Consider the following 22,840-nt stretch of genomic DNA (forward strand, 5'->3'; position numbering starts at 1 on the left):
TGCGCAGGGTGTTGAAGCATGAAGACGAGACGGCGTTGACTTGTCTGGTCATCGAGAGGGAGGAGTCCAGGATGAAGCCTAGGTTGCGTGCGTGGTCCGTTGGCTTGGGGGTGGCTCCCAGGGCGGGGGGCCACCAGGAGTCGTCCCAGGCGGAGGGTGATGATCCCAGGATGAGGACCTCCGTCTTGTCTGAGTTCAGTTTCAGGCGGCTGTTCTTCATCCATTCGGCGACGTCTTTCACCCCTTCGTGTAGGCTGGCTCTGGCGGCGTCCAGGTCGCTGGTGAGGGAGAGGATCAGCTGGGTGTCGTCGGCACAGGTGATGATCTTGAGGTTGTGTTGACGTGCGATGGTTGCGAGGGGGCTCATGTAGACGTTGAAGAGGGTGGGGCTGAGCGATGACCCTTGTGGAACGCCGCAGATGACTTCGGTGGCCGCTGACCGGAACGGGGGGAGGCGGACTCTCTGAGTTCTTCCGGCGAGGAATGAGGTGATCCACTCCAGGGCCTTCTCCTGGATGCCGGTGTTGTTCAGGCGCTGTACCAGGGTGCGGTGGCAGACAGTGTCGAAGGCTGTGCCTGTCTGTATAGTAGTAAGATATAGTAATATTAGGTGTTTTAAGGGAGTTATGACAACTTTTGGGTCTGGTGCCACTGCACCTGCTGTACCATTCAAATCAGGACACTCATGTCTGCAAGGTAACTGCACTTGTGGTTGCCTGTTTAGAAATAAAATAATGCAATATTAGGGTGTTTAGTGGCATGTCCGGAGCTTTTCATCCCAGTGCTACTGCACCTGCACTATTGAAGTCATGACCCTAGTGCTTCTGCAAGGTAGCTGCATTAATGACTGCCTGCTTGGTTTCACATTTTTAGCAATAATCTGGGTTTAGTGGGGTCCCTAGAGCTTCAAGCCCTGGTGCCACTGCACCTGCTCCACCATTCAAATCAAGTCCCTTTTAACTGCAATTGTGACTCCCTGCATAGTAATAAAATATAGCATTAGGTGTTTTGAGGAGTTCTGACAACTTTTGGGCCCGGTGCCATTGCACCAGCTGCAGCATTCAAAATATGACTCGGCTGTCTGCAATGTAACTGCACTTGTGACTGCCTGTTTCGTAGTAAGATACAGCAATATTAGGTGTTTAGTGGGGTGCCTAGAGCTTTTGGTCTAGTGCTACAGCACTATTCAAATCATGCCCCTATTGCGCGCTAGATAAATACACTTAGGACTGCCTGCTTAGTAGTAAAATATAGCAATTATCTGGGTTTAGTGGAGTCCCTAGAGCATGTGGCCCCAGTGTCACTGCACCTGCTGCACCATTCAAATCAAGTCCCTTTTAACTGCAAGGTAACTGCAATTGAGACTGCATGAATAGTAGTAAAATATAGCATTAGGTGTTTAGAGGTGTTCTGGTAATGTTTGTTCCCGGTGCCATTGCACCAGCTGCATCATTCAAATCATGACCCTGTTGTCTGTAAGGTAACTGTGAATGTGCCTGCCTGTTTAGGAGTGAAATATAGCTCTATGAGGTGTTTAGTAGGGTGCCTAGAACTTACGGTCCTGGTGCTACTGCACCGGCTGCACCATTCAAATCATGCCCCTATTGCCTGCTAGATAAATGCACTTAGGACTGCCTGTTCAGTTGTAAAATATGGCAATTAGGTGTTCAGAGGAGTTCTGACAACTTTTGTGCCCAGTGCTACTGCACCTTCTGCACCATTCAAATCATGACCCTGTTGTCTGCAAGGTAACTGCACTTGTGGTTGCCCATTTAGGAATAAAATGTAGCAATAATTTGGTGTTTAGTGGGGTGCCTGTAGATTTTGGTCCCGGTGCTACTGCACCCGCTGCACTATTGAAATCATGGCCCTAGTGCTTCTGCAAGATAACTGCACTTGGGACTTCAAATTTTAGCAATAATCTGGGTTTAGTGAGGTCCCTAGAGCTTCTGGCCCTGGTGCCTCTGCACCTGCTGCACCATTCAAAACAAGTCCCTTTAAACTGCAAGGTAACTGCAATTGTGACTGCCTGTTCAGTAGTCAAATATAGCACTTTTATGTGTTTAGAGGAGTTCTGACAACTTTTGGGCCCGGTGCTATGTTTATTATATCATTTAGAATTTGATTAAAAGGACCACATAGATTAAGTTGAAAAAAAATCAATGTGATGATGCCTACAAAGTGCAAAGAAAGGTACTGATGCAAGAATAGGAAATGTCACAAACGTTCTAAGGCTAAAGCATCTGCTTTACACAACTAAGTAATAAAAAGTAAGCATACTGATATAAGCAGTCTGCCTTTTCCTTGGGAAGAGATCTTATCTTGACAGTGATTGGGCCTTTAACAGTGTGAACTTTAGTAGAAGTATCGCAATTACAGGCAGCCAGGGGAAGCTAACAAAATAAAAAGTTCCACACAAAAGCGAATGAGCATAGTAATTCGGCAATGGGAACTGATAAAAGCCCCCTTTTAAGATACATTAATTACAAGAGCTTTGCAGGTGAAACCTAGATAAGGAGTCAAGATGCAGTGCTGAGCACCAGCAAGCTCCAGAAACAGTGCTGAAACGCCCTCTTCTTTGCAGTCACGACAGAGGAAGACTGCTGCTGGCAGCTCCTTCACCCCTCTAAGTATCTGCACCTTGGCCGGGGGCTCACCTCACACATGCCGAAGGCCAGCCCACTTCCTTCACCTCCTCTCCTAAAACTAAACGCTTGGCACACACATGCCAGAGATAAGCTGTGGGTGACCCAAGTGACGCGAGAAAGGAGATGGGCCTTATTGGAAATAGTTTCTGACCATTGAACTGAGGAACAGAGTCCTGGTGTCAGCTCAAAACCCTCGGATTCTGGGAAAATCACTTAAACAAAATGTGACCTTAGCTAATGTATTCTGGTGATCACATAGTAAGGTGAAGTATTTATATAACTTGTATTACCTACCCCTTACGAGGAATTGAGGGCCTCTTGTGAGCCCGGGGCAAGTACACGCTATATAAAGCATCGAAAAATAAAAATGTTTGGATGCTGAAGCCAGTCACTGCTATTATGTAATCATCCAGGGACTGACTTGTGAATACAATAGATAGCCTCACTTTATTCAACAGCGAGGGCACCAAATTTCTTTCCTTCTAGAAACGAAGCAGCCACGGCGTGAACTTTGTGTTCTTTTTAGGTCAAGCCTAGGAAGCGCATGCGCTGTCTGCAAGACCCGTAGTATCTCCTTTGTGGGCTTTGGCACACCCATCAATAGCCATTCATTCATTGTCTTGTAATTCAGAAATGTGGAGTTTTTATTGGTGTATTGGTTCTCATCCTACCGCCTTTGGGTGCTTGTTTCACGCCCAGGCGATTTCACTCATTGTTGCTTCAGGTTGTTCATCCCAACATGTCCATGGTTTCTCTTGGTCAGCCATCGCAACGGATAGTTACCAGATGGCTCCACAACTTTGCACGTCACTTGTTCTTTCCATGTCGTCTACCTCACCCCTACCACAACACTTGCTTGCCTGCCCCACCACCGCCCATCTATTGGCCACAGCTCTGCTGTACGTGAACTGCCTGGATATTCCTTACATCACAAGATCACAACATGCAGTCTCGCGGCCCTTGACCTGCAGTTTTATTGTGTAGGCTATTAACATCGTTTTAACCTTTCAGGCTGTTTCCCAGATCAATGTTCTGCTTGGCATATTTGTGATATTTCCTCAATATTAATCTCTGATAGGCTGTTTCTAACAATCGGCATTGGAATACGACTTGATACCACTCCTAAACCAACATTCCCTGCACCGTGCTAGCCTCGGTCTACAACAGTTTCCTGCAGTCTCACCTTCACCTTCCCATTCACTACAACCGCCCCTGTGGCACCTCAGCTAACAACAAGCTAGCTCAATATTATGGCGGTAGGAAGAAAACTGGGAAACCCTGTGTGAGAAGTTGGCCTGGTATATGCTGTCCACTAATTATAATGGGCACCTTGCACCAGTCCAAACAACCCCTTATTGATGATAGGTTAAAGACAACCTTTATTGAAAGCTATCCTAGTGGTAGCTATGGAGAGCAGCCTTCAGGCTAAGTCTTGAAGGAATGTAAAGCAGCTTGTTTTACCAGTCTATAATCTCTTGAATGGCTAAAAGAAAGACAACCACACCAGGTATATATATGTATTGATTTCTAAACACACCCTACTAGTCTCTTTATGAGGCTCGAGGCCCAAACACAAGTTACACTTCAAATATTACAGTAAAATAGCACAAATACACGTTAGGCCTTAGGGGCGACCCAAACCATATACTAAAATAGTTGTATTAGAACCACGACTTAACTAGACACAAGGCCTAGAGCCTGTAGAATCGCTGGGACCCCAAGGAACCACCCAAGGTAGTGACACAGGGGACCCACGTGGGACGTGTGCAGTGTGAGAACACAGCCGCGAGCTCCCGTTAGCTTTCATGGGAAAAGCCGCGGTTAGATTTTTAAAGATTAGGGACACTTAGAGATGAGCTAGGACCGAACCCTTTTGGACTTAGGCAGTTCTAGGGTCAACATCCACGGGAGCACCAGAGTACTCGAGTTACCTCACCCAGGGAAGCAGGGTGCATAGGTGTCAAATGCGGTCGGGTCACGTCGTCGTTTTCAATGGAAGCTGGCGAAGAAGTGCTGCTGCCGGGAAGATGCGAAGTGTCCGAAGAGATCCAAGCCTGGATCGAAGTTGAGAAGAACCTGAAAGCAGAGGGATAGAGTCTGGGTCACTAGCCAGTGACCAGGGGCATGATAGGCGAATGCCCACCGATGTCGGGTGTTTCAGGTGAAGAAGGTGAAGCTTGTCTCTTCAGCCACGAGGACCAGCAGGCGTCGAGGACAACCAGGAGCTGGATTCGAGCTGTCCCACGAAGAATGTCCAGTGCTGAAGCGTCCATGCCCGGATTGCACACAACAAGCCTTGGCAACAGCAACCCACGCAGAAAGGAGAAAGATGCTTCGGTGCAGACCAGCAAGGACTCGGGTCGGCCTGTGAGAAGTTTGGAAATCCTCTTCCTGGGCTGTAAAAACTTCGGAGTCCGGCGGGATCTTCGGAGATGCAGACCGGCAAAATGCTTCATTGGTGCCTGCCAAGCAGGGGAGTCACTCCTTGACCCCAAGGGACAGTTCTTCAGTCCTCTAGGCTGGAGTAGAGCGTTGAAGTTCGAGGATTCAGCTACAGAGTTTCGTCCGGGGGTATCTAAAATCCTGTTGCCAGGGGTTCCTTACTTCTACCTAAGAAAGGGGTTGGACTAACTCTAGGGACCCACCTATGGGAGGGTTTGGAAAAAGGGGTGGCTACACCCATTTCCTTTGTCCAGTTTCGCGCCAGAGCAGGGGCTGGAAGCCCCTGAACCGGTTTGAGCTGGACTATGCACAGAGACACCAAATGTGCACTCCTGTGCTGCAGAGAGGCTCAGCTCATGCCTGGGCACCCTCTCACATATAACCAAGCACCCTGCCTTCAGGATTGATAAGGCCTGCCATAGGGTGACTGATAGGTTTCTATGTGCAGTGATAGGTGAGGTATAGTGAACCTATACCTCAGTAAGGGGTGCATGCACCACCTTACCCAGGCTGCAGTAGCAGGCCTGTGGTGTCATTTTAGGGGACTTTCCAGGGGTGGCACAATACATGCTTCAGCCCCTGGTAGGCCTGTGGGGTACCTAGCCCTGGGTACATAGTATACCATATACTAGGGACTTATAAGGGCGCCTCAGAATTTAATCTGTTATGTACTAGGGTACATGGAATCAATTTATAAGAGAAAGCAGATAGGCTGGGGACCTGAATAGCAGGTTCCGAGCCAAACTAAGTCATAAACCATCAAAACACCAGGAAAAAAGTGAGGGCAACCATGTAGTCAGATTCCACCTTCCTACACCCTGTCCGTTGAAAATGAAATTTAAAAGTAACCCACCACCATTATATCTTGATACGGTCAAATAATAGACATGGTTCTTATTTAGAAAAAGTGATGAACTGTGTTTAAAGGGAAAACTTTGCTTTGAAATATCTACATTAGTCTTAATCCACTTCCTTTCACGCTGTAAAAAATGCTACTATCTTATCAATTTATCTCGATACATTTGATTAGGCAACACACGCGAAAATATCCAGTTGACAAAGATCCAAAATGGCTTACCACCTACAGAAGTGAAAAAGTTTTGGACTGCTCTGGCAGTCTCTGCCTCATCGCTGGATGCAGATTTAAATTAAAGCGATTTTAGACAGGTATAATCCTAGTTTGTGTCTCAATTTTAAAACAGGAGGTTTACAAAATGTTGACACCAGGTGGCCAAATCTTTCACCCTGCACACCAAGGGAAGAGCATTTTTGTTCACTTAATGATTCAGTGCATGTACTATTTGTCTGTCGGGACCTGTCCTTTCAGTGACTGAGTCATATAACCCCAACGCTGGTTAAACATGGGATTGAAAACTGGTCAGACGCAATGACTTTCTATTTTTTACCTAACACAATTAATGCCTGCTCACGATTTTGTAATTTTTATAAAATCCTTTTCAATAATTTAAGATTTTATTGCACAGTATTTAAATTAAACAATGTGATACAAATAAAAACCCTCCCCATAATAACCACACTACCTCTACAGACATCCTGCTGTCCAGTCTACATGTCTCAAGGGTGAATTGTATAGCCCATCACGGGCTTTGCCTGGCAATAGGTTGCTCAAAATCGCTTGCTTTATAAGTATATCTTCTATGTCAAAACAACTTATCACCCAAACAACTTATCACCCTGCCCCATCATCTTTCTTTTTTTGGCTCTTAAAAAAACAGCAGTACTGTTTCCCTTCCCCACATCTCGGTGGAACCGCTACTGGTCCCCCAGCTGCAGACATTGTGCTGCATGGTTAAATACTTATTAGGCGCCAAAGGCGAGACCGATTGCATTGCAAATGCTTGTTCTACATAGCTCAAACTAGACACATGAGCACATTCACTTTTTATTTTTTTTCAAGGCACGTGGAGATTATGTGATTTACACAGGTTCGTGGAATGTGGAGACGATGTGGGCTCTCGAAACTTCTTCCCCGTGTTCCAAAGTCGGAATCTCTGGACATTAAGCCACATCCTCTCCATTTGGCTTCTGCAGAGCAACACCGAATGAATGAAAAGGTATGTGAGTGAAGTGGGGAGGCGAGGTTTGTTCGTACAGACTGAAGGACAACCATATCACGCCTTAATGGTGCAGCTGTTAACAATTTCAAGACTAGGGACACAGAGCATGCAGAATTACTGTCCTTGCGCAACAATCAAAAGAGGTCCAAACACCAGAACTAAACGAAATTCTAAAAGTTTTAGCGGGGTATGTCAGGAAGTCTTGGAAACCTTCTGACAGATCGTAACACGCGTCTGGTCACTTCCTATCGGGATACGTCGCGGCACTACAGACCCTCCCCCCGAAACCCCATGACGAGACGCAACCTCCCCCGTTTACCCAGCTCCAGCAGATCAGCTGGTCGTTGCTCGGCTCCTCCAGCAGAGTCCAGAGCTTGACAATGAAAGCAGGCACAGCAGCTGTCTGCGGGGTGCCGCCGACCTCGGGGTAGGCCTCCATGGTCTCGGTATGAGGGAAACTCGGGATTCCTCCCTAGGACTCGTACTGCGTCACACGCTCGCTCCAGCAGGACAGGCCGGTGACGACAATAATAACACTTCTTGTTGCAGGAGACGCACACGGCTCTGCGCTCCACACTGCGGCTGCGCGCGTAGACATCGTAGACGGGATCGGAAGATTGCATGCCACACGGCCATCTTCAAATAGTCTTGCATGTCCTTTGGTGCCGCCGAGTTATAATAACATTTTAAAAAACAAAAGTTATATGGAATTAGAACTTTTACACTGTTATGGTTCTAGTGATCTTTAAACATTTACAATATACTGGTGTACATATGTTTCCATCGATATATACATTGACAATATAAGGGTCACGTTATGTATTTCCTGTTACGATAGGGAAATGTGCTTATTGGAATTAAAATGACTCTCTTTACACAAAGGATCCTAAGAAGTGAGAGTAATAATTTATTTTATTTCAGTCGTAAATATAAACTGACACCATTCTAAAATGGGCGCCACGATGACACCCTGCATAGCCCATCTTCGTTCTTCTAGCGCGGTAAGCAGCCGGATTGTCTTGTCCTCAGGAAATCCTCGTTTGGCAACTCAGTGACGAAAGAAGCTCATTTGTATTTTATATAGTTGCATAATTTAAAAGGCCAACACACCACTGTTTTGTTGAAACGGACACGTTTTTCCTACCGAGTGAGCAGGCTTTGTATTTTGCTGTCGTTTGTCACTCCAAATGCGCAGTGGCGAATCTAGACGTTCGGCTGCCCTGGCCGGCCCCAGCATTTGCCGTCCTCCCCTTGGTACGCCACTGCACATGCGAGAACAGACCATTTCTTTTCGTAGTTTTTTATTTTTATGTATTTATTTATTTAATGCATTTTTATAAAGCGCGGACTTTACCGGAAGGTGTCTGAGCGCTGTACAACAGAACCAGTTACGTTACATGAGAGAAATGTTACAAAATAGAACGTTACAAAAATAGCAGGGCACAGTATCAAACACAGCAAGCAAGAGGAGGTAGGAAAAAACAGAGAAGGCAAGAACACAATATCAAACACAGCAATTTACAGTGACTAACGAACTTCCTGGTGGAGTCTGAGAATGAAGGAATTAGTTCTGAAAGTGTCTTTGGAATAGAAGAGATTTGAGGTCAGTTTTGAAGATCCGGATGGAGGTGGTGGCATGGAGCAATGGAGGAAGCGAGTTCCAGATTCTCACTGCATTTCCTGAGAACAATTGAGCCATCAATTTTGCCCTTTTGAAGGAGGGGGGGCTCAAGCAGAAACTTTTCCGCATTCTGAGAAGGTCTCTAGCCTCTTTTTGGTAACGGGCGTAGGAGATAATAAATTTCTGGGGGGGACAAGGACAACCTTTTGGGATTTCCAGTGACCCTATACAAATCGCTGATTGTCTGAGAGCCGTACGCTCCGTTAAACTAATACAATTGCATAGTTTTGTATTGAAACATTGATAAAGGCAGGCATGTAGTCACAGTTGGCGAATATGCTTTAATTGTTATTTACATTAAAAAAGTAATTGGACCAAATGTGAAAAACATGTTTCTATATCTTACATTTTCGTGCACCAAGCAAACAAAGGTGGGACGAAAAAAAAAAAGGAAGAATGAACTGAATGCTCTTCGCGACATTCCTAAACCTCAAAATGCAATTTGGACTAATATTGGAGTGTATTGGAGAAAGGCTAGGCACCGAGAGTTGTAAGAGCAGAGAAATGTCCACTTTGTAAAAGTAGCATATCTAAAATAGTAATATGAAATCCAACCTTACCAGTAAAGAGGATTTATCATTGCCATTCCAAAGATGTAAAACATCGGACAGCTACTCCTTTCTAACCAGAAATTACAGCTTAAAAGAGTGTATTTCAGAATTTCCAATGTTAATCTATGAGAGGAGTATACCTCATAGTAGTGAAAAATGAATGTAGGTGTTTTCACTACAAGGACATGCAAAACTTAAAGGTACATGTCCTATCTTTTAGTACCATAGCACACTACCCTATGGTCTACCTAGGGTCCACCTAGGGCCCACCTTAGGGGTGACTTATGTGTAATAAAATAAGTTTAAGGCTTGGCAAGGAGTTTATACTACCAAGTCGACATGGCAGTAAAACTGCACACACAGGCTCTGCAGTGCAGGCCTGAGACATGTTTAAAGGGCTACTTGTATGTATGGTACACTAAGTGCTGCAGACCCACTAGTAGCATTTAATTTACAGGCCCTGGGTATATGGCATACCACTGTACCAGGTACTTACAAGTAAATTAAATATGCCTGTTTTGTATATACCAACGTTACCATGTTTAGGGGAGAAGCATATGCACTTTAGCACTGGTCGTCAGTGGTAAAGTGCTCAGAGTCCTAAGGCCAACAAAAAGAATCAGCAAAAAGAAGAGGTAAGCAGGTAAAAAGTCTGTGGGAAGACCAACCTAAGGTTGGCAGATCTAATAGTATGGTATAGGTTTCTGTGTGTCTGAGTATTGAAGTCAGTCGAATCCCTTGCGGAAACCCCTGGCCTAGCAGAGCACAAGAAGGAGAGCGAGAATAGTTTCTGAAACACTGGACGTTTATCACCTGCATTCTTGTGGCTGGAGGGTGGAGAAACCCTCAATGCATCACAAAGTATACAACACAATACAGAAACATTTGTTGTCTAATCTATGAGAAGCGTTAATTGCAGATGGATGATATGAGTGTAGAGTGCACTCAAACCACATTATCTTGCACAAACATATTAAAAGATCCATGAAATAAATTAACAATAGGATTTAGCCTTGTGTGGGATGCTAAATGAACAGTATTTGTGTGGCAGATGCTTACCAATGTAAAAAAGCATGCTGTGTGAAACACATATGAGATGCTCACAGAAGATAAGTATAGTGAGATATGCAGAATGAGGTGTGAGGGAAAGCTCAGATATTTATTTAAATTATTTTATTTAAAGATTTGTAGAGCGCCTGGTGACCCGGAGGCATCCCCGCGCTGTAAACCTGTAAGGTTGGCTAAGAGGGGAGAGGGGGAAGAAAACCTTTTTATTTGGGAAAAAGCAGAGTTTTGAGCTGCTTGCGAAAGCGCAGGGAGCAGGGTTCCAAACGCAAACTACGGGGGAGCAAGTTCCAGCGGGTGGCTGCCTTTACTGAGAAGCGACGACCTCCGGTACGTGCCCTCCTAAACTTGGGGATATTCGCCAGTCGCTCATTGTCCGAGCGCAGAGATCTCGAGGCTTTGTACGGGGTAACCATGTCTCCCAGGATCGAGGGGCCTTGTCCATTGAGGAGCTTGTGCGCGATGCACATAGCCTTGAACTCGATCCTCTCTCGCACTGGCAGCCAGTGGAGTGCCTTAAGTGCCGGTCTGGCGGAGGATCTGGAGGGAAGGCCCATCAGCATCCGAGCAGCTGCATTTTGGGTTCGTTGCAGCTTGTCCAGAGTAGCTTCAGGGGCTCCTAAATAGACAGCTTTGCTGTAATCCAGTCGTGCAAGAACCAGTCCTTGAACCAGGAGTTTCCTGGAAAGAGGGGGGAGCAGAGGAAGGATCTTGCGGACTGACCTCATAAGTCCGAAACAGGTTCCGGCTGTTTTGGTAGCCTGGGTTTTCATGGATAGGTCTGGTTCAAGCCAGACTCTTAATTTCTTTTCTGGGGGCGGGCACCTCACCCATGGTGTCGGGCCAAACGGATGGTGGAATTGTTGACCATTTCTTGCCCATCAGCATAACTTCTGTTTTGGACCCGTTGAGTTTGAGTGAGGAATCGCACATCCAGAGGTGGATTTTCTGGAGGCAGTGCAGAAGATTATCTGGGCATTGGTCTAGATGTGAGAGCGAGACGACCAATTGCGTGTCGTCCGCGTAGCTCACAATCTTAATGCTGAAGGGGGCAACTATATCCTCCAAAGGGGCAATGTAGGCATTAAAAAGGGTTGGACTCAGTGAGGAACCCCGGGGAACCCCACTTGTCAGAGAAAGGGAGTCAGAACGGGAGCTGCCATCCCAGACCTGAAACGAGCGGCCCGACAGGAATGACTCTTACCAGGCCAGCGCTGTGCCCCCGAGTCCTGCCCTGGCCAGCCGATGGAGCAGGACACGGTGGTTCACCGTGTCAAAGGCTGCACTAAGGTCCAGGAGGATCACTGCCACTGATCCCCCTGCATCCAAAATGCACCTTGCCTCCTCGATGACAGCGAGGAGGGCGGTGTCCGTGCCTTGGCCAGGGCGAAACCCCGTTTGGGACCGTCGCAGCAGAATTTTCGATTCCAGGAACTGGGACAACTGAGCGTTGACCAGTTTTTCGGCAATTTTGCTGATGCCCGGAAGGAGCGAGATCGGTCTATAATTGGCCAGGTCGGCGGGGTCCAGTTGGGGTTTTTTAAGAAGGGCTTTGACTACCGCTCCCTTCCAGCTAGGAGGAACGGTGCCTTGGGATAGAGAAGCATTGATCAACTCCATAACTGAAGGAACAATCGCAGGAGTGACTGTTTTAAGAAACCTCATGGGGGCAGGGTCAAGGGGGGAGCCACTTTTCATTTTGGCCAGAGTCTTTTCAACTTCGTCCGATGTAACCGCCCTAAAGGCATTAAGCAGCGGGCGAGGGGCGCCTACTGGACAGGTGTCGGGCGTCACATTGTCCCAGCATGGTAGCTGACTAGGCTGCGGGAGTGAATCTAGGATGTGGGAGATTTTAGAGTCGAAGAATTTTGCTAATTCTTTGCTCCTGTCTGGAAGGGCCACGGTCAGTGGTGGGGGTTCAGGAACCTTTAGCAGTTCTTTGACGATGAGATAGGATTCTCTTGCGGAGTTAGTGCCATTTTTTATCCTATCGTCATAGTAAGAGGCTTTAGAAATTTTCAGGGCAGATTTTTATGCTCTCACAGTCCTCCGGTATGCGTCTTTATTGGAGTGAAGCCAATCCTTCCTCCACAGTCGCTCAGCTTTTTTACATTCCTTGCGGAGGGCTCTGAGTTCTGAGTTGAACCAGGGGGCTGAGCCTGTCTTTCCGCTCTTGTCTTCGCGGTGCTAGTGAATGATTGATTGATTGATTGATTGAGATTGTACTTATAGAGCGCGGCTATCACTCCGCGAGGAGTATCTTGGCGCTTACGTCATACGGTGATGAGAAGAAACAGGATGTTGACTTACTAAGAATAACTAAATTGAAGCAAGACAGCAATCCTCCAGGAGGCCATAAATCCAGGTTTTGAGATCTTTCCTTAATGAAAGTTCAGTGTTGCAAAGTTTGATCTGGGCTGGGAGTTTGTTCCAGGCTCTGGCACCCAAGAAAGCTAGAGTTCTTGCGCCTTTTCGTTTATATCTAAAGTTGGGAAGTTTAAGAAGATGTGCCGAGGAGGATCTGAGCAATCTGGTAGTAATGTATGGAGTGAAACGTGCCGACAGGAATTTGGGGCCGACCCTCATTTTTGCCCTGGACGTAATAAGAAGAATCTTAAAAAGGATTCTTTTAGGGACCGAGAGCCAATGCAGTTTATTCAAAGCTGCGGAGGCTGAAGACTTTCTGCGGAGTTTAAGCACTAGGCGGGCTGCGGCATGTTGTACCACCTGAAGCTTCTTTAGGACTGACCTATTAACTCCAGCCAAGAGGCCATTACAATAATCAATACGAGAGAGTATCAGAGCCACAGCTACAGACTTTCTTGCAGACAGAGGAAGAAACCAAAATAATTTTTTTAGAGTTTTAATTAGACTAAAACACATCCCTGCAACCGCTTTGGTGTGGGGAAGGAAAGAGAGGGAGTTATCGAATTGGACTCCTAAATTCCTGACAACTTTCACAACCTCCGGTGGTAGGGTTGCTCCGTCAGGCCACCAATTGGACGGCTGGAAGGGGGTATCCGCCCCAATAGGGAGGATCTCTGTTTTGTCCGTATTACACTTTAAATGATTGATCGACATCCATTGAAGAACTGCAGTCAAACAAAGTTTGAAGTTCATCTCAGCCTGCGTGGAATCATTCTCCAAAGAGATAATCATTTGAGTGTCATCTGCGTATGACATAACCTCAATCCCAAAAGAATTAATCAGGGTAACAAGGGGAGCCATATAGACATTAAAAAGTAATGGGCTTAGGGAAGATCCCTGAGGGACTCCTGCTGTAATGGGTCGTTCAGACGAGAGAAAGGGGCCTAGAGTAACCGCCTGTCTCCGGAGGGTCAGGAAGGATTTAATCCACCTCAGCACCATACCAGAAATACCGCTGCATTCGAGACGCCTCAGAAGAATGTCATGAGAGATTGTATTGAATGCAGCTGATAAGTCCAAAAGAATCAAGACGGCTCTCCTGCCCCTATCTGCAATCACTTTCAAGGATTCAGAGACCTCAATAAGGGCTGACTCTGTGGAGTGTCTGGGCCGAAATCCAGCTTGACATGGATGAAGGGTATGGTGCTCTTCAAAAAATTTAGTTAACTCCTTTAAAACAAAGATTTCCGTAATTTTGCCCAAAATTGGGAGAAGTGAAATGGGGCGAAGGTTTGAGAGTACTGCCGAGTCAATATGGTTTTTTTTTTAAGGGTTTGACCAGTGCCAATTTCCAATCAGTTGGTACAATGCCCGTCCTGAGAGACGAGTTGACAATCTGGTTTATCATAGGATTTACTACCTCTAGTAGTTTATGTAGGACTAACGGGGGGCAGGCATCCAATGGAGACCCTGATTTGCATTTTTCAATGGCTGTGAGAGTCATATCTAGTGAAACAGGTTCAAATATAGAGATGGTGGCAGAGCTATCCATTAGCGGGGTGTCAGAGATGGGATTGCAATCTGGAAAGTCTTTCTGAATTTTGAGGATTTTTTCCTTAAAAAACAGGGAGATCTGATCACAAAGTGACTGAGAAGCTAAAAGCTCCCTTTGTTCCGCCCTAGGTTTAATGAAAGACTTCATAATTTGGGAAATCAATTTCTGATTATCTTTGGCAATATACATTTTTTTGGTGAAAAATTCCTTTTTTGCTATTTGGACCTAAGAAAAATATGCTTTCCTGCCTTCCTTGAACATTTTTTTTTGTTTCTCCATATACCCCTTTCTCCACTGTCGCTCCAGTTGCCTGCAATGCAGACGTGCTCGGGCCACTTGGGGCGTGAACCAGGGAGTGTTTAGGTTTTTTGATTTTAGCGGCTTGCTATTCATGTCCGATTCCATGAGAGCCTTGCCGATATTGGTCAGCCAGGACTGAAACAGGCGAGAATCTATCTCTGTTATGCCTGTCAATGTGGGAGCAAGATCGTTAGCCACCGTCAGTATATTAGAACTTTTAGCAATCTGTGCCCATGGAGGCCCTTGCTGAGGTTTATTCAAATTTCACTATCTGTGTCTTCGGAGGCATGTTGATTCTAAGGGGAATGAAGGAATGATCAGACCAGATTAAGGGAAGGGGAGTATCTGCAACGAGCCAGGGTAAGTTAGAGCAGACCCCATCTAGGGTATGTCCTGCCAGATGGGTAGGACCATTCACTATTTGTTGCAGCGAGAATAAGTCTAGGGCTTGAAGAAAATTACCTGTCCCAGGTTCAGCGTTATCCTCTAAGTGGAGGTTGAAATCACCTAAGAGAGTGAAATTAGCGTATTTAAGCGTAAGGTAGCTTAAGGAGTCACTAAGAGAGTCAATAAATTTGGTATTTTGGCCAGGGGGCCGGTAAATAAGAGCACCTGAGAAACATGAGGTGGCATTTAAAGAGAGGCAGAAGCCTAAACATTCGGCTTCTACCATCGTGTCTGGTTCAAAAAAAGTACAGACAAGAGAGTCACGCAGAATAATGGCCAGCCCTCCACACCTCCCTACCGAACGGTCCTTCCTTTGTATAAGATAGCCTGGTGGGACGGAATCCACAACATCCGGGCTACTCCAATCCTTCAGCCAGGTCTCTGTCACAAACAGAATATCCAGTTGAGAGTCCAAAAGGAGGTCTCTAATGTCCTGACTGTGTTTGCCCATGGATCGTGCGTTAATGAGACCTCCTATGAGTAGACCCCCGTTCTTGACATTACCAGACCTGGAGTTTAATTTCTGATTAGAAACTCCAGTCGAGAGTACGAACGAAAGGTCTCACAAGCATCTACGACAAGAACCAGCTCCATAAATGAGGTCCGGAGAGAAATGTTGGCAGGGAAATTTCGAGTTTAGGCTTTTTAGGACATCAGCCTGATACGTTCCCCTAATAGGTTGGACAAAACGTCCCATCCTTGTCCCGTCCTTGGCGCAGACGGGCTTGCCTTTGGTGCGCATCGGGCGCGCCGCCGGTGCGCACACTGCGCGCGTCCGCTGCGCATCCGGCCCAGCGTGATTTTAAGTAGCTGGCCGGCGCGTGAATCCCCAGTCTCCGCCCTTCCTGGCGGGTCTACCAACAAAGACACTGGTTGGCTGAGGTGTGTCCGCTTCCCTCCAATCGAACGGCAGCAAAGCTGGCGTTGGACCGGGGAAGCGGAGGCAAGAAGCCCTCGAAAGTGATCAATTACAAAGTCGCCAGAATCAACACATTCAAGACTTTAAAAGAGGTTAAAAGACATAAATTCAATTAAAATACGGGAGAAGTTCAAGGTTTTTTTTTTTTAAAAAGGAAAGTGCAAATGAGAGACCTAACGTGTGCAAAATAGCAAACAGAGTCGCTTCAAACAGTAATTCCCCCCAGATCAACAGCAAACAACAAAAGACAATATGCAATTTTTAAAAACACAGGATGAGGGGTTTCCTCACCATGTAAGACGCTGCGCGTCCGGCCCAGCGTGATTTTAAGTAGCTGGCCAGCGCGTGAATCCCCAGTCTCCGCCCTTGCTGGGGGGTCTACCAACAAAGACACTGGTTGGCTGAGGCATGAGAGGGTGTGTCCGCTTCCCTCCAATCGAACGGCAGCAAAGCCGGCGTTGGACCAGGGAAGCGGAGGCAAGAAGCCCTCGAAAGTGATCAATTACAAAGTCGCCAGAATCAACACATTCAAGACTTTAAAAAAGGTTAAAAGACATAAATTCAATTAAAATACGGGAGAAGTTCAAGGTTTGTTTTTTTAAAAAAGGAAAGTGCAAATGAGAGACCTAACGTGTGCAAAATAGCAAACAGAGTCGCTTCAAACAGTAATTCCCCCCAGATCAACAGCAAACAACAAAAGACAATATGCGATTTTAAAAACGCAGGATGAGGGGTTTCCTCACCATGTAAGACGCCAGAAACATAGTGTTTGTATGTGAAGCTTACAAATGAATACAAAGGGTGGAAGGTCACAAATGAGTAGTGCGTGGCATGCATTAAAGCACAAAAACTTTGTTATATGGGAGGCTCACAAAAACTATAAAATGCTCAAAACTAGCAAATATGCTTTGTGCTAGGATTATTTGAGCCAAAATATTGAGCATTTAATTGAAACAATGATTGAAGGTGTGGAGGCCGTGCTCAAGACTGTGATGATTTATTTACAAGTGACATTTGGAGAGTTGCATATTAACACTGAAGTAATCTTTGGTGAATAGTTATTGCTGCCAAAGAAGGCAGATGGGCAGGATAACTTGAATATGGGCGGTGATGCTCCAGAAGATGAGCCAGGGGTGTCCAACACCCATGACTCTGCTTCTGAGCACGTCCGGGAGGAGTCTGACGACCCCTTACTGGAGAACTCTAGTCCCTCAAGGAATAGTACTATTGACATAGGGGGATGCACTAGAGATAGGACCCCTTTATTCCTCCTAGGAGGGTACAAAGGGTTCAGGGGAGGTCCAGGTCCTCCTCAGTTAGTTCTACCTTCTATGCCACTTCAATACGGACCTCCATCTCTAGCAATAGGGAAGATTCTCTAGAAAGGGGATACCACCTGCTCAAACTTGAGAGAGCCAAGCTCAGAATCACGAAGGAACAGTTCACCCAAGATAAGGAAAACATAGAAGTCCAGAGGGCTAGGAAGAATTTGGGATTAGAATCCCATGGTGGCAGCACTAGTGAACCTAGATTTAGAGAACACTCCTTTGACACTGGGAACTTGAGCAGGATAGTCCCTCCCAACCAGGAGGGTGTAAGGAAGTGGGTTTCTGTTGCAGTAACCCCCCCACTTTTTGCCTGATAACTGATGCACTTTTCCTTGGTGTGCCCTGGGCTCCAATCAGGTGCCCAGGGCCTGTGTTCTTTCCCTAAAAACTGCCTAACAGCCAACACCCAATTGGCATCTCTGGTCACATGTCAGCCCCTGGTAATGGTACCCTAGGTACCCAGGGCCTTGTGACCAGAGAAGGCCCCTAAGGGCAGCAGCACATATTGTGCCACACTTAGAGGCCTGTACCCTGACACACACACACACTGCCTTTGCAGGCTGAGTGTCTTGGTGCATAACAAAACAAAGAGTCGACATGGCACACATCCCTGGGTGCCATGCCCACAAAACACACTGCCCTGACATACCTCAGTCACCCCTCTAGCTGGGTGCCCTATGCCAGTGGTGTGGTCACAGGTGCATGAGCCATGTGCCCCTACAGTACCCAGGTCAATTCCTGGGCACTGTAAGTGCAGTGCTGCCATTAAGAGGATATGGTGCTGCGAGGTCGTCAACATGAACTCCACAGCACCATGATGGCTACATTGAAGACTGAGAAGTTTGGTATCAAGCTTCTCAGCACTGTAAACCCACACTGATGCCAGTGTGGGATTTACTGTAAGATGCACGACAGAGGGCAACTTAGAGTTGCCCCCTGAACCTAACCTACAATCCACGTCTTGTCTGAGGGGCTGCCTAGTCTGCCACGCAGCAGACATGTTGCTGGACCCCTGGGTAGAGAGCCATCTGCTCTCCTGGGCCTGCAACAATGCACATCCTGGGTGAGGTGCTAGGTCTCCTCCCCCAGGATGGGCAGGGGAAGCTTCAAAGGCATGCCGCCTTTGTGAGCTTCTCCAGGTCACTTGCTGTACTCAGCAACTGGCCCCCACCCGGTTCTGACCCCCTCTCTGGTTGGAAGATCGTCAGGAAAAGCTAAGTGAGGAAAGTGGGTGTGCCAGCCTCTGCCAACCCCATCCCTCAGGTGGGGGAGGCGAGGTGAAGCACAGCCCGGGCTCTCACCATCTTGAAGATGGGGAGCCCTGCCCAATCAGGATTAGGCTACTGCCCCCTCCCACAGGAGAGTGGCAGGATAGGGTGTGTACCCACCCCAGGGAAGGGACCCATTGGTCCCTGCCCTTTACCTACCTGTAACGCCCCTAAATTTAGTATTTAGGGGCACCCTGAACCTTCCTCCCTCAGATCCAGATTCCAACACAAGAAAGAAGATCAAGAAACAAGAAGACCTGCCGTGCAGCTGCTAATGAGAGGAAGACATCAACTGATTTGGCCCCAGCCCTACAGGACTGTCGACCTGTCGAAGCTGCTCCTGCTAAAACCCCGGCATCTCCAGTGGTCAGCAACCTCAAAAACCCCAGAGGACCTGACTGCCTTGTGAGTCTAACTAACTGGGACTCCCAGGAGCAGTGGTACTGCTCAAAGCAAGTAACTGACCCCTGGCATCAGCCAGGAACTGCAAACCCTGCACACTCTGCACCCGCCAAGCCTGGCCTGTGCCGGAGTGGACAAAGACCAGGAGGACGTCCCTCGGCTACTGTGACCCCGAATCCAGCACCCAAGGACCCACCTCGACGCTCCTGACGACGCCTGCAGCCTCAGAACAAGGGACCCCTCCAACCGCGACCAGCAGAGGGTAAGGATTCAAGACGCCAAAAGGCACCCCGGCGCCCTGCGGCCCTCTGCGCCCAACTCCTGGGTGCCTACCTATCCTCTAACTACCCAACTTATCTCTTGAAGTGGTGGTTGCACCTGAAGAATCTTTGTCCCCGAGTTTGCAGCCTTTGTTCGTTCTTGAGCTTCTCCATTGAAATCCATTGAGCGCCCGACGGCTCAAAAGCACCCTGCACCCAGCCGCCCGAGTGCCCCTGGGAGTGCAACCTCTGTCCTAATCTACATCCCCATTTACCCTGAGCAAGTGACCAGGAGCCCAGCTCGCACAGCCGCGTGGCCTGCTAGCCAGCAGCCACCAACCAAAGGCCCCCTGCCTCCCATAGGATAACATTGGGCCTAACTCACTCTGTGCCGCTGAGGGTGTACTTACCTGACCCTGGGAGACCCCTGAGTCTATGCCTAGAACCTTAACTCTGCCAGTCAAGTACTTACCCAAAAGCCGATAACTCACTTTTCTTCCATAGGGTAACATTGACTGGTTTCACTTGGAAATTCTTTTAAGTGTCGAGTTTTGAAACTTTAAAATATTCATCTAAAATCAGCCGAATTACGAAAACGAATTTACTCACCTGTTATCAGGAGAGATCCCAGTGCTGGATCTTGGTTCCCAGCACTAACCCTGAAAGGTAATTACAACCATACTTACCTATAACTTGATTTTCCTCCATAGGATAACATTGCCTGGTTTTTGCCAGAAATTTTTGTGTCAATTTTGCAAACTTACAAATATTCGTGAAAAATCGCCTGTATAACAAAAACACATTCTTTCAACTGTTTACAGGAGATGCCCCAGTGCTGGATCCAGGATCCAACACTGAGTTGGAAAAAGTAACAATAACCCCACTTACCTGCTAAGTGAATTTCCTCCCATAGGATAACATTGGTGATTCTATGTGAAAAGGTTTTTGAGTCAACTTTTAACCCCTTCGCTGCCAGGCCTTTTCCCCTCCTGTGCCACGCCCTTTTTTGGCTATTTGGGGTAGTGCGCGCTGAGGCCCCTGTAACTTTTTGACCACATAAGGTATCCACGCCAAATGTGCGTCCTTTTCTTCCAACATCATGGGGATTCTGAAGGTACCCAGGGTTTGTGGATTCCCCTGGAGGGGTCACAGAAATGAGCCAAAATACAGCAAAATTTAGGGTTTTTGGGGGAAAATTGGGAAAACGGGCTGCAAATGAAAGCATCTGGGTTTTTCCCTGCAAGTGTTATCAAAAAAGGGTTTGTGGGGCTGAAGTCACCATTTTCCCAGCTTTTAGGGGATACCAGACTTTTGTGAGAAACCCAACATTGTTTACACAGTTTTGGCATTTTTCTGGGACATTGCCTATTTTTGCTATTTTGTGTGCTTTCGACCTCCTTCCAGTTAATGGTAGAAATGGGTACAAAAGCAATAATGGATCCTGGAAAGCTATACATTTTAGAGAAGTAGACAAAATTCTGAATTCAGCAAGGGGTCATTTCTGTAGATCCATCAAGGTTTCTTTATAGAAACTAACAGTTAAATATAGGATAAATTGAAAATTTGTTGAAAAAAAGCGCCTTTTGTGTCAACGTTTTCACCTGTAACTTCTTCTAATTTTGACAGCTCTTTGAAAGCAATATACCGTTACATCCGTTGGACATTACTGGTTGTGGGGATATATAGGACTTGTAGGTTCACCAAGAACCCGACAAACCCAGAGCCAAAAACTGAGCAGCAACTTGCAATGGTTTTTTATTATGTACCGGGTATATTGTAATTATTCTGTAAAAATGTGTACATGGAAAAATCGGTATGAAAGACACCTATGTATTTCTGAAATGGGAACAAAATATAGAGTTTAGAAACAGTAGATATTTGCACATTTCTGAAATTGGGAATACTCATACTAGCATGAGAATTTTCAGTCATTTTTTAGAATGACTTCTTTTTTACACAATGTCTTTCATTTGGAAGGCAGAAATGCATCGAAAGTCAATAGGTAATAACAGTTCCTTTACAAATCTGAATTACCCTAAGTCTACCGATAAAAATGGTACCTCACTTGTAGGGGTAGGCATAGTGCCCACGACAGGAAATGGCTCAAAACCCAACGTGAACACACCACATTTTCACAATGCAAAATTACCCTTTTTAGGTCTCGCTGGCTATCGCGTAAGCGATCGCTCAGCGAGACTCTTGTAAAGGGGCTCCCAAAAGTGCTCCCAAAAGCGGATTGCATGGCGAGCACAGCACAATCACGTGCATCGTGCCGCCATGCAATCCGTTTGGCATCCTACTTCAAAGGGTCCGCTCCCCCGCATGGAATGCGCTCCCCCGCCCCCGGCAAGAGCGTCGGGCTTGTCTTGTTATAGGACTTGTGCACTCCTCGGGAGTTTCTCTACTACTATCAAGGACGCAGCATCTTACAGTGTGAGTGCGCACTTCCAAAGCTTCTCTACCGATTAACACCACATTATCCTACTTCCAAAGCTTCTCTACCGATTAACACCACATTATCCTAAAGTGTGTGCGCACTCATCTAGAGCGTCTTATTACTAGCCCCAACACCGCGGCCTGGTGATGTGTGTCTACGCACCCTAGTGGCAGAAGCTCCCCTAGCACTGAAAATCAATCTTTTGATTTTTGCAGATTTATATAGCGCGAACTCGACCCGAGGGTATTGGAGTGCTTTACATGAGCACCGGTTACATTTCACAAAAACACATTCATTTTTGGTAGGCCTGGAGAGATCAAGGGGCATATGTATCATATGGCGCTCATACATGCCCTTAGGGCATGTATGTTCGCCATATGCACACACACGCTCATTTCAGGGGTGCATCAGGGTGTCATCATGACACCCTTGCACCTTTGAAATTATTCTCAAATTGCGATTAGCAAATTGCGATTCGCTATTTGAGAATTACTTCCCATTCATTCCTATGGGTCTCCTGGTCCATAGAAATGAATGGGCAGGTATTCCTTAATTGCGATTTCGCAATTTGCTAATCGCAATTAAGGAATTTTAAGAAATCGCTAAAAGTTCGCAATTTTTTAAATACATCCCGTTTTGGAATTCTCAAATAGCGATTCTTTAAAAATCGCTATTTGAGAATCGCATATGGTCATGTTGATACATATGCCCCCAAGAGATTTGCCCAGAATCACAGGATGTTGAGCCGACGCCGAGACTATTAGCTCCAATGCAATCTTGAACGTGCTTGTCCTCTCCTTTGCCTCCCTTCACTGCGGCCTTCTTTATGTCTCATGACTATCCACAGACACGTTAATTTGTTTTACAATAAATGCATGTTTATTCATATTTACTTTTCTTCACCCAATCCGTCCGAAGAGCGCAATGGGCCAGACAGTCAAACAGAGAAGTTCGAAAGTGGGGGGGTCAGGGGTCATGGTGAGGGGTGGAGATCAATGGTAAGGGGTGCCATCGCTGCACTGTCGGGGATCATCAGCCGCTGTCAGTCTTCCGAGAGATGAAAGGAAGGCCTCTGCGTGCAAAGCTGTTTGC

The 22,840-nt window shown here is 46.6% G+C and overlaps 1 protein-coding gene across 2 annotated transcripts in view; it reads right to left on the reverse strand.

The window, feature by feature from the left end:
* The window catches only part of LOC146829602 (heat shock factor protein 3-like), a 370,027-nt gene that overhangs the window by 282,090 nt on the left and 65,097 nt on the right, over nucleotides 1–22,840 (reverse strand). Inside the window, exon 1 of one of the 2 annotated variants that reach the window (XM_085608307.1) lies at nucleotides 7,488–7,742. The exons of the other annotated variant lie outside the window; for it this stretch is intronic. Coding sequence (XP_085464433.1) covers nucleotides 7,488–7,607 — 120 coding nt within the window. The 5' untranslated portion in view covers nucleotides 7,608–7,742. Of the gene's footprint in view, nucleotides 1–7,487; nucleotides 7,743–22,840 lie in introns of those variants that run through there. 2 annotated transcript variants of the gene reach the window in all.

The sequence above is a fragment of the Triturus cristatus genome, chromosome 5_2 (assembly GCF_964204655.1).
Source record: "Triturus cristatus chromosome 5_2, aTriCri1.1, whole genome shotgun sequence".
Classification (NCBI taxonomy): domain Eukaryota; kingdom Metazoa; phylum Chordata; class Amphibia; order Caudata; family Salamandridae; genus Triturus; species Triturus cristatus.